At 45.9% G+C, this 13,550-nt stretch overlaps 1 protein-coding gene across 2 annotated transcripts in view; it reads right to left on the bottom strand.

Moving 5' to 3' along the window:
- Window positions 1–267: 267 nt before the first annotated feature.
- SEMA4C (semaphorin 4C) overlaps window positions 268–13,550 on the bottom strand; it is a 63,099-nt gene continuing 49,816 nt past the window's right edge. For both annotated transcript variants that reach the window (XM_048513065.1, XM_048513066.1), the window contains exons 8-15: window positions 13,291–13,442; window positions 12,599–12,774; window positions 11,438–11,582; window positions 10,448–10,670; window positions 8,780–8,895; window positions 7,652–7,809; window positions 7,172–7,242; window positions 268–2,427 (exon numbers count right to left, since the gene is read on the bottom strand). In XM_048513065.1, the coding sequence (XP_048369022.1) occupies window positions 1,586–2,427; window positions 7,172–7,242; window positions 7,652–7,809; window positions 8,780–8,895; window positions 10,448–10,670; window positions 11,438–11,582; window positions 12,599–12,774; window positions 13,291–13,442 (1,883 nt within the window). In that variant the 3' untranslated portion in view covers window positions 268–1,585. The remainder of the gene's footprint in view (window positions 2,428–7,171; window positions 7,243–7,651; window positions 7,810–8,779; window positions 8,896–10,447; window positions 10,671–11,437; window positions 11,583–12,598; window positions 12,775–13,290; window positions 13,443–13,550) is intronic.

The raw sequence follows: 13,550 nt of genomic DNA, 5'->3' as shown, positions 1-13,550 counted from the left end.
GGTGGTATGTTTGAGCCAGGTTGAGCCCAGGGGCAGCACAAGGGCCAGGAGAAGGTGCAGTCTTGGACACCTAAATGGTAGCGTGGCTGGCCCCACTGTATGGGTTTGGGTATTCACCCAGGGAACAGCCTCTTCTTATTAGACAGATTGAAGGAAACATCCAGCCTACTTCCCTTCTGAAGAAGTAGAATCTGTAAAGGCCTTTATTGAACAGGGGAAAGGAACGAGAGGTCTGAGCAACATGGAACCTACAAAGCTTCTCAGAGGTTTTTTCTTTCTTTCTCAACTTTATTAATATAAAAATATTCAGATATTTACATCAAATAAATATATTTCAGTAACAAATAAATTACACTGGAATTGATGTAGGCCTGGGGGGGGGGGCAGGTGTGGGGCTCTTCTCAAGCCTTTCTCATGTATTATTTACTCACGTATTTTAAAAAAGGTACAAAGAGGGGAAGGAGTGTGAAACCAGCTGCTGTTGGTGTGAGGCATGCAAGGGTAAGGAAGAGCCACAGCCAGAGGGATGGGGATATCTACACCGCATGTTCCCCACCCCAAAAGGGGGGAGAGGGAAGATCAGTTTAGTCACAGCAGTTAAATAAAAAAAGGAAATCGTTTTGTTTCTCTCTCACACATACACAGTGAACCCAGCATGTGGCTGATTTGGAGAACCATAAAAGGCAGCTGAGTAGGACTTGGACCAGCTTGGCTCCTGAGGCTAGACCCAGCAGGAGGTTCCCCTCCAGAAGCCTCTGTGAAATGACCCTGCATCTTCCCAGCCAGGTCAATGTAAAGAAGAATTTCTCCTAGACTGTCCCGGGATCATTAGTGCATGTGTTTACATGGGGGGGCGGGGGGGGGAGGGTTTGCCACATGGATTGTCTGCCTCAGGCATCCAACGTCTCGAGCCTGACTCAATTCTCACACTCCTCTTTTCCTAGGAAAAGAGCACAATTCATTTGCCTTTAAAAAGCCCAGTCCCACAAGAAACAGGAGATCCACAGGAGCTGGAGGGGTAAACTCATATGATCATCACACTTGTTCCTAGTGTTCCATTCATGGGAAAGCAGCCACTCCACGAACTTGGCCCCTCTACTGCAAACAGCTGGTAGTAATCGGGCAGTTTGTGAAAGAAAAGGGAGACACAGAACAGCAAGGAGCCAATGGCAGCTTTGTACTGGGAACCAGGCTACGCCCAGTCTTTTCCAATGACCTATCAAACGTGACCATTGGCCACTACAACAAGAAACAGGCCTGGGTTTGGCCCAACAGTCCATCCATGGGTACATCAGTGGGTCAGTGAGGTCATACTCACCATCCAAGGCAAAGGAAGAATGAAAATATCTCCCATACAGTCCTCGGGAATGTGCTAGAAGGAAGCACAGTTGAAAAAAAACACTGAAGAACATGGAAAGGAGCATGGGGAGTGTATAAAAATTGAGGATTTAAAGAGGGCGTTAGAAAAAGAATGCCTGTAGCAAGTCCTTAAATAGGATTTCTTTAAAAAGTAGTCCTGGCTAAGGGCAGTGATCCCAGCCTTGTTTATGAGGTAGTTGTGTAGGGTAAATGTCCACAGCACAGCTCATACTGATGATTCCTCAGGGTTGGAGTCAGGCAGTGCCTGCCTTTGTTTGAGTTTGCGGCGCAGCTCCTCCGCAAGGTCACTGTAGTCCGGCCGCTCTTCAGCACCAAGGTTGAGGCGGATGTAGCCATTGGAAGAAGAGCCACGAATGTTGCCCAGGTTGATGCGATTGGGTGAATGGAGGGGCGGGGACTGGAGTGGTTGGCCAGGGATGCCATTGGTGGTGGGAGAAGGGGTGGTGCCTCCATTCTGGCACATAGCATGACCGGGCACAATCTTAAGGGAGCCATCTGAGTAGTAGTAGCTGGCTGGGTCCCATAGCTTCTCGTCAGAGTCTGAGGTGGTGCTGGGGATGAAGGTGGGGCTCTTGGACTCCTTTGGTATCTCAATGGGGTAGACTAGAGTGCTCTCAATAGCTTTGGAGCCCTTCTCAAGCTCCTCCTTCAGTCTGCGTCTTAAGGATAACACCACCAGCAGAAGCACCAAACACACCGCTGCCAGAGCAATCACCACCATCCACACCAGGCCTAAGTTCTCTAGGGGAGCCCGTGCTTCCAGTGACAGGGCAGGGCCAGAGACCACCACTACAGCATAACCTTCAGCTGTCAGTTCATTCCGTTCTTCCACCTGAGAGCACTTGTAGGTACCAGTGTGCCTTGGACTAGCACCCAAGATGATCAGGGCCTGGAGATGAGAGTCATACAACACTGAGGTCTGCTCTTCAAGCAGCTCCTGACCATTGAAGGTCCAGCGGGACTTGGCCAAGTTCGAAGTAAGGCGGCAAGGAAGCACCAGGTCCGTGCCTGCCATCACTGTGATGTTCTTGGCAATTATCTTGGCAGCTGTGGAGAGAAAGGTAGAGTTTTGGTAAGAGACTAGGACCATCCCTAGCTAGATAGCTGGTTGAAAAAGGAAAGTACTTACTCATACAATGAGTAAATAACCTCATTCAAGAACACTAAAATAATCTGCAATTCTGGACTTGTGATTTCAACTGCCCCCTCTCAGTTGCATACCTTGGCTATAAACATATCCCTTTGGCATAAAGTATACATTGTTGAATCCTATTATACAAAAGGCTAGCTGTGGTGGCGACGACTCACTTCCAGCCAATTGCCACACACACAGCTTGGGGCAGAGCTTACATAGAACAGGAAAAACAACACAAATAAAACAGTGGAATGTGGTGGTTACTCACTCTTGCATGCTCACCCTTCTCCCTCACTGCTGAATAATTACAGCCACTGTACTGTCTGCAGCTGCCTGACTAGGTGCAAATACAGATGGCTGCAACTGTGTTAACTGTTTCACAGTGATACAGGAATCCAGAAAGAGGAGAAGGAGGCGGGAGCTAGTGACACAGGATGAGGGGAGAGGAAAGGTAGGAGGGGTTGGCTCCCTTGGTGGGCACCCTTAACCCAACATTTTTCTACAGCCTTTTTATTTGCTTGTACAACGGGCTTTACTGCCAGTATGCAAATAACAGAGGAACCAAATGTGTGATTTGGAAAGGTTTCATTAAAGTACAAGTTTTGGGAAGTGTCTTCACAACAATTTAAAAGTGGGTGAGGGCAAAACATTTTGCACAGATAAAACACTGAAATTCTGACACGTGAACTTTGCAGCAAGTACCAGGACCGCAACAGTATTGAAACCCCCTGAAAAACTATGACTGTTTTATTATCTGGTTTGGGACAATTAGATGAGGAAGTTTGAAGTAAGAAATGTGTTAGCAAGTTCACTATGTAAAGGCAGAATTGCTGGCTATCTCAAGCACCATTGTGAGTATCTATCTGTTTTCAGTAACAGAGGTGTCTCCACAACAATTTAAAAGATATGTCTGAGGGGGAATCCAGGGGAGGAGAGAGTAAAAGAAATACTCAAAAGAAAAGGGCGGAGGAAGGAGAAAATCACAGAAAACTGGACCAGACAGTTTATTCTCTGCCATGAGTGTCTCCTCCTTCCCCACACAAACATTCCTTTTATATGGTGTGAAGACACCATCCTTACTGAAATCAAGCAGATATTCATGAACTGTGTCAGAGATAGCCAGCTGTTCCATCCTCACATAGCAAAAAGACAACAGCTTGTTTGCTAACGGTCCAAAACCAGATAATACAGTAAATCGCTTTTTAAGGGGATTTCAACAATGTCTGACACTCAACACAAAGCGACTATATTTTACCCGTGCAAAACACTTTGCCCTCACCTGCTTTTTAAATTATTGTGAAATACCTTTTTACCCTTAAAAGATCCTGTTCTGAATTGTTGAATATATCCAAAAAATTTAGCGCTGGTAGAAGCCTGCCATAAATCATAAAGAGTCCCTTCATGATGATCACGTTTCCAGCCCACTTTCAAAATGTTTATAAATCTTTGCCAGTTTCTCCGGCAACATGTACCAATGATGTATCATTTTATAGAAATTATCTTTAAAATTGAAGCTTAATGTAAATTTAAGCCCCTTTAACCACACTTTCTCCCACTGTTCCATTTTGTAGATTACATCCAGTTGATGGCTCAATTTGTCATACACCAATTCATTTCACTCATCCTTCTTCTCAACAGGAATGTATACATTTTAGCAATAACATGATCATCCTTCATACATAGTTCCACTTCAAATTCAGTCCTACAGTGCAGAGTGTGTGTGTGTGTGGGGGGGGGGGGGGGCAGTAGAAGTGGTGTGATCCCTGTGTAAACATCACTGCCACTTGTGCCAGCAAAACTTGCAGGGAAGCTGATGTAGGGCCAGGGCCGGATGAAGACCTTTAGAGGCCCTACGCGCTGCAAGGATTATGGTACCCCCGTATACTGTATATGTAATTCAAAACAAAAACCAGTTGTCAACCGTAAAACATATATTCTAATGAATAAATACCATTATTCGTATGAAACAAAACACCTGCTCTTCCACTGCTTCCTTGCCTTGAAGACGCGCAGCATTTTAACTTACACGAATCAAAGCTGGGAAATGACGTTTACTGTTACTTATAACTATTTATACTACAAAGTTTTCTCCTGCCTTTTTAATAGCAAAGTCTTTGATCACATCCTCAGAATTAATCTGACATGACAAATCTGCCTCAATACTTAGCAGAGATGAGGAGGGGAAAAAACTCTGTGGGGCCCTCTTTACTTGGAAGCCCTGCGCAGGTGCTTATTTTGCTTCATGGTTAATCCAGGGCTGCACAGGGGTACTTCTGCTGGCACAGGGGAGGCGTGCAGCCAGCAGCCCAGGGCCTGGACGTCATGCCTCACTGTCAGCGCTCCTCTGGGAGCCTGCACCGGCACTGACTGGGTTGTTTTCAGGGTACAGCAGACTTTAGCTGCCTTCCTGCGGCCTTTTGGCTTGAGGACACCCCCTTTTGCCAGCGTGTACTCACACCGGCAAAAAGGCAGGCTCAGTCCCCTGGCCTGCATAAAGGTAAAGTTTCCCCTTCAGTCGTGTTCGACCCTGGGGTACCACTGCAAGCAGTGATTTCATAGGCAAGCCGTTTTTGTGGGGTAGTTTGCCATTGCTTTCCCTGGCTTTCCCCTAGCTATGTGCTAGGTACTCATTTGCGGACCAAGGAACGGATGGATGGCTGAACGGATGGACCATGAGCCAGCTGCCAGGATGTCTGACCCACAGGGGGCTCGAACTCCTGACCGTGTGAGTGGCAGTGCAAGCACTTAACCACTACGCCACACAGCTCCTCTGGGCTGCATAGGGGATCTTCAGGGCAACCAAGAATTTCTGATACAATCTTCTTGCTTCCCAAGCCGCCTGAAACCGCTTTGGGGGTGGAATGGCTGCCATGAAACTGTCCTGGATTGGGCCGCCCAAGCCTTCAAAAACATGAGATCTTTTATCTGTTTCAAATCTATCCAATAGTACTGCATAAAAAAAAACCCAATTGCAAGTATTTGCTTTTTCTGATAATTGATCTCTTGAATTCCCCCTTGTAAAATGTCCGAAATCTCACAAGATGGTATCCATCTGTTTTCAAGTATCACGTCACTTCTAAATAATGCTTCGTGTGGTGAAAGCCGCCTTGGTGGTTTTTGACACAGACTACATTTAAACTGAATTAATTATGTGTGGATTTGAGGAATAGAAAAAGAAAAGTATAAGAGAAAAGTGTGAACCTTATTAGTAATAATAAGTTAAGAATTTGTTTTTACAACTTCAGCTATGGAACAAGTAGTAAATTTTGAAGTGTGTTTTATACTCAATGCAAACTATAGTAAAGGGCGGGTAATAAATGAAAAACAGAATAGAATAGAATAGAAGAACGAAATCAGGAGTCCTCCCCCCCCCCATCATATTTGTTGTGGTTTTTCCTATCTTTTTGTATGTTTGCCTTCTGTATGTCTTTAAATCAATAATAAAAAGTCACATGTTCACTTATTTGCATATTCAGTAATGCTCATTTTATGCCAAAAGAACATGGCTTGAAGCCAAGATTCATGACTGAGTGATGGCAGCTGAAATCACAAGCCCAGAACTGCAAAGTGTTGAAGTGTTGAAGTTATCAGCCGCGTCTCACGGAAAATTTCCCTTTCCCCCCAGCAATACATTTCATATCTCAATCTGGCAGAGGCCCTGTCTTCTCACAGCTACATTTCCATTGATTGGATTATGCCAACCATCGCTAATGAAATTTAACCCAGAGTGGCACAGCAGGCGTATAAATGAGCCTGTCGTGGGATGTGATGCCACGAAAGGAAACATAGCTGAGTTATTTCCTACATGCTGGCAACCAAGCTGTGTTCCCTGCTTCCTAAGGGAACTTCCATAAACAATGGATGGACAGGACTTCTTAATGGAACCTGAGTATGTAGGGGAGAGCTTGGAGCCAAGCCAAAACCATGCTTACAGCTAAGCCAGGTTCACTATTTCTGAGTAGAACTGATCAAGCTCAAAGGACATAGCAGGCACAGAAAAGTGGAAAGAATCACTATCAACTAGGAATGTGCACAGTTGTGTGCACAATTAAAATGCATGATTAAAAAAATCAAAACAAAACATTTGACGAAGAGGTCATTCTTTTTGACTCCCCGATGGGGAGAAAACAATATTCATCATTGTAACTGGAACAGTGGTCACCTTCACACACACCTTGCCCAAACCTAATTTTAAAAGGATTACTGAGCATAAATAAAGCTACAAAGAACTGTGAGATGCCATGTGGATCAGGAAAATGCCTTGCTGAACATATTAACACCTCTACGTGTATTGGAAAGTTCCAGCAGTACATAGCATTGGAATTTAAGGAGATCTAGCCCAACTGAAGCAGGTGGACACAGTACACATTGCTATATGAGAATGTTATTATGTGGACTCATGCTAACGTTCTCTATTATATTGAGAGGATCAATGAAGATATTCTTTTCAGTGAGACTCCCTACAGGATGCCACATCACAATCTCTGTCCTACAGTGCCGATCCTTGGTAATTTCAGTACCAGAAACACAGGCAAAAACACACCTAACAAAAAAACACAGGCAAAAACACACACATCCCCGGAGAAGCCAGGGATGCAGTAGCGTAGCCACAACAGTGTCGTTTAGAGAGAGCAACAAATGCAATGAATGACTCACCTGGCCTGACTGCACGCATGGGGCTGCAGATTGCTGGCTGCACTCCCAAATCCTGGAAGAGCATCGAGGACCTAGAACAGCAAAACACTGGCATGTCAGAATGGTGGCACAAAACTGCATTCCATGGCTGAGAACTGCTGAGAAGAGCTGATCACAGTGGAATGGCAAGGTGGCGAGACCCCACCAGGATCTGTCCACATTGTCCACACAAGTAGATTCCTTGTACAGGGAAAAAAGCGTGTACAGGTTTGGCAGCCTGAGACTGCAACTGATGCTGTCTGCTTTTTCAAAAAGCAAGTTTCTAGACATCTTGGGTCAAGCTTGTAAACAGATGGATAGGATTTGGTAAAGATTGGGAAACAGGGCTCCTGGAATAGATGCTGCAGGACCACGGCATCCTACGAATTGCTCTCTACAGCTCTTTTTTTAAAATTACTCCCAAGGACCAAACTGATACCAGCCAATCAATCCACTGCTTACCCGTCATAGGTGTCAATGCGAACACAGGAACTCCCATTCCTGCTCCAGGCACAGTAGGGGTCTTTGGCAAGGATACAGTCGGCACAGGAGTGATACTTGCTGCAATCGGCTACAGGAAGCTGGGTGACTTGGGAGTGGGAACCAGCAAACAGCACCCTCTGTGAAAGAGAGGGAAGAGTGTCACAGCTGGAGGGGCATCTGGAGACACCCCTCTTTCCCCCAGCACTTATTTTTGTAGGAAGCAACTGGAGGGCCCTCTAACATTTCCCTTCTTGGGCTGCTATTTTTTATGCACTTGCCTCACTAGTTTAAACTTCTCATGCAAATGTGGCATCCCAAGAATCCAAGCTTTCATGTGTTTGCTTTTTACACCCAAATGCAGAGAAAGCTATGGATGTACACATGCCATTTCTGCTGAAATCTTAGAAATCAGAATGGAGTGAAGATGGTTTTCATGGGGATCAGAGCAACCTACACAATTCCATCGCCTTTTCTGTAGCTACATTTCCCAACCTCTCATGCTGCACAACATACCATTCTCTGGTCACCATACCATGCCCATTCCCCAATTCCTTGCCTACTCCGGTCTCCCTCCTGTAGAGTAGAAGCGAGCCGAAACCCGTACAGAGGTGTGGAGCTAGCAGAAGTGACCGGCTTGAAACTGGTAATGACATCAACCCCTCTGACAACAGCTAGCTAATCTTGACTGTTGGAGATATAACAGGAGACGGCAGCCTTAATGTTGCAGCACCACCAAGGTGACAGAAGGTCTGGCATTTGGCACATAGTGACTGCACCAAAAACACAGAGCATCTGACATTCCTGTGAGAGCGACTTCAAGGGGCCTCTCTAAGGTTACCGAGGCACTTGCAGGAGTCAAGGACTGCTACTAAGAGAGCCAGAATGGTATAGTAGTTAAGAGCAGCCAACTCTTATCTGGAGAACCAGGTTTGATGCCGCACTCCTCCACTTGAAGCCTGCTGGACTAGTCAAAGTATTGTCAGAACCGGGGGGGGGGGGGGGGAGGGGGGGGGGGGGGGGGATTGATTGTAAGCTGATTTGAGACTCCTTTCAGTAGAGAAAGGCAGCGTATAAAAACCAACTCTTCTTCTCAAAGGCCTTTTTTACCTTCTGTGGGGATAGCACCAGGCTCTTGACAGGCTGGGCTTGGTCAAAGATCTGCAGCTCTTCAATAAGATGGACACCTGAGGGCAACATCACAGCTTTGTGCAACCAGCCATCATCTGCAAAAGACCCAAAACAGGGGAGGAGGTCATGGCTACAGACTGTCACATGAAAGAACTGGGTGAGGAGGGAAGGTAGACCTTATCTTCCCTATCAAAGCGACCCTCTCTTTTGCACATTACTGATCCCACAGCTCTTCCTCCCGAGAAGTACCCCATGCATCAAAACCAGAATCAGTGGTAGAATACATACAGGATGTCCCAAGTTCAATGCCCAGTATTTCCACTTAAAGATCTAAGGAAAAACCCTTCTCTTTCTGATGCCTTGGAGGACTGCTGCCAATCAGAGAAGGCAATACTCAGCCAGATGGATCAGGCAGTTTCAACTATGGTGCACCAATCTCACCAAAAATAGTGCCCATGGGACAATTTATGTCCACAACCTCCAGTAAGCAGCAGCAACCATCCTCTTGGAAATGCCATGAACATACAAAGCTGCCTTTAGTGAACCAAGTATATCGCCCCTTCTGTATCATCTGTTTTCTCTGACAACAGCTCTCCAGAGACCCAGGCAGGGGTCATTCCCACCCTTGTTATGGGACAATGCCAGAGACTGAATCTGGGACTTTATGCATGCAAGCCATATATATATACATATGTACCAATGTGTACCAAAATGTTTCTCTTTTAACATCCTTCTACTGGCTGGGACTCATATCTCTGAAGGCCTGTCCTCCTGTTATATATCCCTGTGTTCCTGTGTATATATCCCTGTGTTAAACCCCTCACAGCCGCTTCTTCTTATGACTCCCTCTCCTAGGGACTTCTATCTGCACTGGCCTCTTAGCTAAGACATGTTGTGTAACAGCTCGGATGTTTGCAGAATGGATTGTCCTTGGAATGTGAAAGTTCTCCTTCTTCGGTGGTTTTTAGAAAAAGGGTGGAAGTCAGTTCTGCTTAGGACAGCTTGATGTGGATTTTATTTGCTGATTGTTCTATGATATAAAGGATATTGTGGTTCTTTCTACCATCTGGCACATTTCATGTGGGGAAAGGCAGTCTATAAATCCTATAAATAGTTTAATTGGTTTATTAAGACGCCTTTTGATGGCTTCATTTTGTGAACTCTGAAATGCAGCAGTGATTTCTGACATCTGGCCTCTTCTGGGGTCACCTCATTTCCTTTCTAAATATATAAAGATGCCTTATACATAGTCAGTTTTAGGTTTTCAAAAAAAGAAACATAAGGCTGCAAATGATATGATAAGCACACAGCAACGTCTGCTGACAACTCAGAATCCAGAAGGGTGTACAAAATTGCCAAGGGGGGCTTCATGTACTTCATAGGTCCTTGGAATGCGTTAGACAAAAAGAAAATATGCACATCAAACAAATGTGTTCAATTTAAACCTGCTGCAAAAGTACAATTTTTTGGTGTGGATTTTTTAAAAAATGGATTGCATACATCCCAATAGGAATCCAAAACCTCTGCCAGGGGATCTTTACCAGTCCTTCTTAGTGAGATCCTTTAAAGAATACTGGGAGTTGAACATGAACGCTTCTACAAGAAGCATTCCCTGTCCATGGACCTGTGGGTCTCCTAGTTCTGTACCTGTTCCAATAAACAGCACTTCGTAGGCTTTGCCGTCCAGGGCGTGCACTCGCTCTACCACCAGCTGGGTGAAGTTGGCATCCTTCTTGACCAGCAAGGGCCGGTTTCCAAGGGGTGCCACCCCCTCATCCATCAGCGGGTGCTTCTTGGCAAAGTTGAGGGTGTTGTCCGGCAGCTCCATGGACGTGTGGAAGTTGTTGTGCCGGTGCCAGCCAGTGATACACTGTAAAGAATGGGAGAAGGTGCGACTTGAACATCAGTTTCAAATTTGTTCAGCTCTGAAAAGATTCTTTGAAAGTGGTGCCTTTGAGTGCCCTTCCCTCATCCCGAGTAAGGCCAGTCTGCCACTCTAGTTTCTGGACACAAGTACAGTGCATAGTACAGTTTCGAAGCAGGTTTAGATCCCAGTTCCCCTGCCTTTAATGTTTAACCTCTAGGTGAAGGAATATAGGCTACTAAGCAGCCAAGGACTATGAACACGTGGCAAGAGTTTGCCTCTTTGCAGGGACAGCTGACCTGTAAGCCTAAAGGAGTGTGGTGTCTGCTCCAATATGGCCACACTGGAGAGCAGCAGGAAAAGTCCCACCAGCTCAAGATCACACTTCCATGCAAGTTTAATAAATCTGAGCCAATTCCACAGTAACCACGATTCTGCAGAACAGTTCCATCAATGAGTAGGGTTCAGATTTTTTTCAATGAATGCTCCGAGTTTTCATTATGCTGCTACACAATTTTAAAAAGTTAGGAATGCATACTGGAAAAAATAAGCATGTTGGAATGAATGTGTCTATGATAAATCTATTGTGGGGAAATGTTTCAAAGCCTGTGACGGTATCAGTCTGTGCACAGGAGATCATGAAAAAGGAACAAGTACCTCTCCTGTTCACAGTCCAGGAGGGGGCAGCAATGAAACACATGAAGAGGCATTGTGCCTCTGGAGGTGGCAGGAACAGCGGACAACAGGGCATTTCCTCCCCTGGCAGTACTTACAGATCCAGGCCTGGGGGTTGGCACTTGGTCTGAGTATCGACCCCACTTCTGGGACTGCTCCCTGTACTCTTTGTAGGGTCCTTCAAACACTTTCTGCACATCCTCAATCTGGTATTGGCAGACAGCAGAAACATCCACTCCTCCCCTGCAAGGAAACGGAGCCAGGGTTAACAGCCAGTCAAGGCAGAAAAGGTTTCATAGCTGTTACGGTGGCATGGGCAGTAGAAGCCTCACCAAGGATTTCAATCCTGGTGCTTGTCCCTGAGCCTGCCATCCATCCCCAGGTTTCTTTTGTAACCCTGGGCTTTTATGTGCTGCAGTAAAGAATCCTACAGTTATTCCTGTTTGTCTGATGCAGAGACAACCGCCAGGAAGAAACTGTTCTCTGACCCCCAAAATGGGGCTGAATTGCTCAGCAAGGAAAGGATGGAGAGGCCTCAAGGACACAGCCAAGGGAATCCAAAATCAGAACCAAGAACAACTCTGTTCTGCAGCTGATGTACACTTTGACCAATCCACATGGCTGTTTTAAATACCGCACAACTTTTTTCGGTTCTGGATTAACTGATTTTAGCTTAGCCACAAAACACTGAAGCCACACACTCCTAGCCTTGTATTTAGCTTCTGAACCTTCAAGCAGGAATTGCAGAAATCCAAGCTCAACTTTTGTGGCCATGAGGGCTAGAAACTTGATTTGTGTTAAAAATGCAATGATTTTTCACACTGCTGACTTCTAGTCTTTCCACCTTTTGTTGGAAATTTATGCTTTCAGAGAATGAAAGCTAATATGTAACCCTGACAGTCAGCAAGGCAGAAGAAGAAAAAGAGTTTGGATTTATATCTCCCCTTTCTCCTGTAAGGAGACTCAAAGCGGCTTACAAACTCCTTTCCCTCCCCGCACCCCACAAACACCCTGTGATGTGGGTGGGGCTGAGAGAGCTCTGAAGAATTGTGACTAGCCCAAGGTCACCCAGCTGGCATGTGTTGGAGTACACAAGCTAATCTGGTTCACCAGATAAGCCTTCACAGCTTAAGTGGCAGAGCAGGGAATCAAACCCGGTTCTCCAGATTAGAGTGCACCTGCTCTTAACCACTACACCACATTGGCTCTCAGTCTGCCACCCCTCAGAGAAATTCCAAAGAAGCTCCATGCTGCCTTACCAGCGTGCCTGGAAGACCCCGAAGAAGCTGGTGTCACGCCAGTAGTCCCCGCTCAGTGTGTAGGACCCCTGAATCCGGTTGAAATGGAGTTGCTGCTCTGGAATGGAGCACACCAACCGTGCCTTCAGAAACGTCGTCCACTTCTTCTGCAGTGTGCGGGCACCACCCAAATCCCCCTACAGGTAAATAAAAACTTTTATGGGGAAGACTGCCTTTGCCAGCGAGGCACCCTGAGACTAAAGCCCTTTCTTATTAAATAGTGCACCATCAATCTGTGTGCTCCTTTACTGGACAACATAAGCTGCGTGTGACAGAGTGAGCTCTCTGTCTGTGGGAACAAACAACTTATAGCCTGACAGCATGGAACTAAAAGGCTGAATCCAAACAAATTCTTCCTGGCTATTTGAGCGGGCTATGCTAATAATCATGGGGCTTCCACTCACAGAAGCCATATGTGATGGGGGTGGTAGCACTGATGGGAAATGCTGGAGATTGACTAAAAAAAACTGGCTGGGCTCAACTCCAAGGGAGGCAGGTCTGAATTTGAGCAAGCGCAAGTGCACTCATCTTTATTTTGGACAATATTTTGTCCCCCAGATAATTTCCCCTAACACTTCCAATGCATTACCATTTTTGAGCCTTACAACAACCCTATATGGGAGATTGCAGCCTTCTCAATAGGGCCCACTTACCTTGCAGACTCTGGCTACCCGGGCCACCAGGTGCTCTGTGTCACAGTCATACTCCAAGGCCCGCTCGCTGAAGAAGAAGTAGACCTTGTCATCATCTCCGCTCTCACTTCCTAGACTTTCCTGGATGTAAGCCGAGCCCACAAAGTGGGGTTCTACAAATGAGCAAAGAGACAGATCAGTTGGCTGAGACTGCAGCCAAATGCAGCCTGTTTGGTCCCTTCCAAAAACCACACATGTGCACAGATACTACAAGCTGGAAT

This window comes from Sphaerodactylus townsendi, linkage group LG12 (assembly GCF_021028975.2).
Source record: "Sphaerodactylus townsendi isolate TG3544 linkage group LG12, MPM_Stown_v2.3, whole genome shotgun sequence".
NCBI lineage: Eukaryota > Metazoa > Chordata > Lepidosauria > Squamata > Sphaerodactylidae > Sphaerodactylus > Sphaerodactylus townsendi.
Note: the sequence above shows the minus strand (reverse complement) of the source record. Positions and strands in the feature narration are given on the sequence as shown.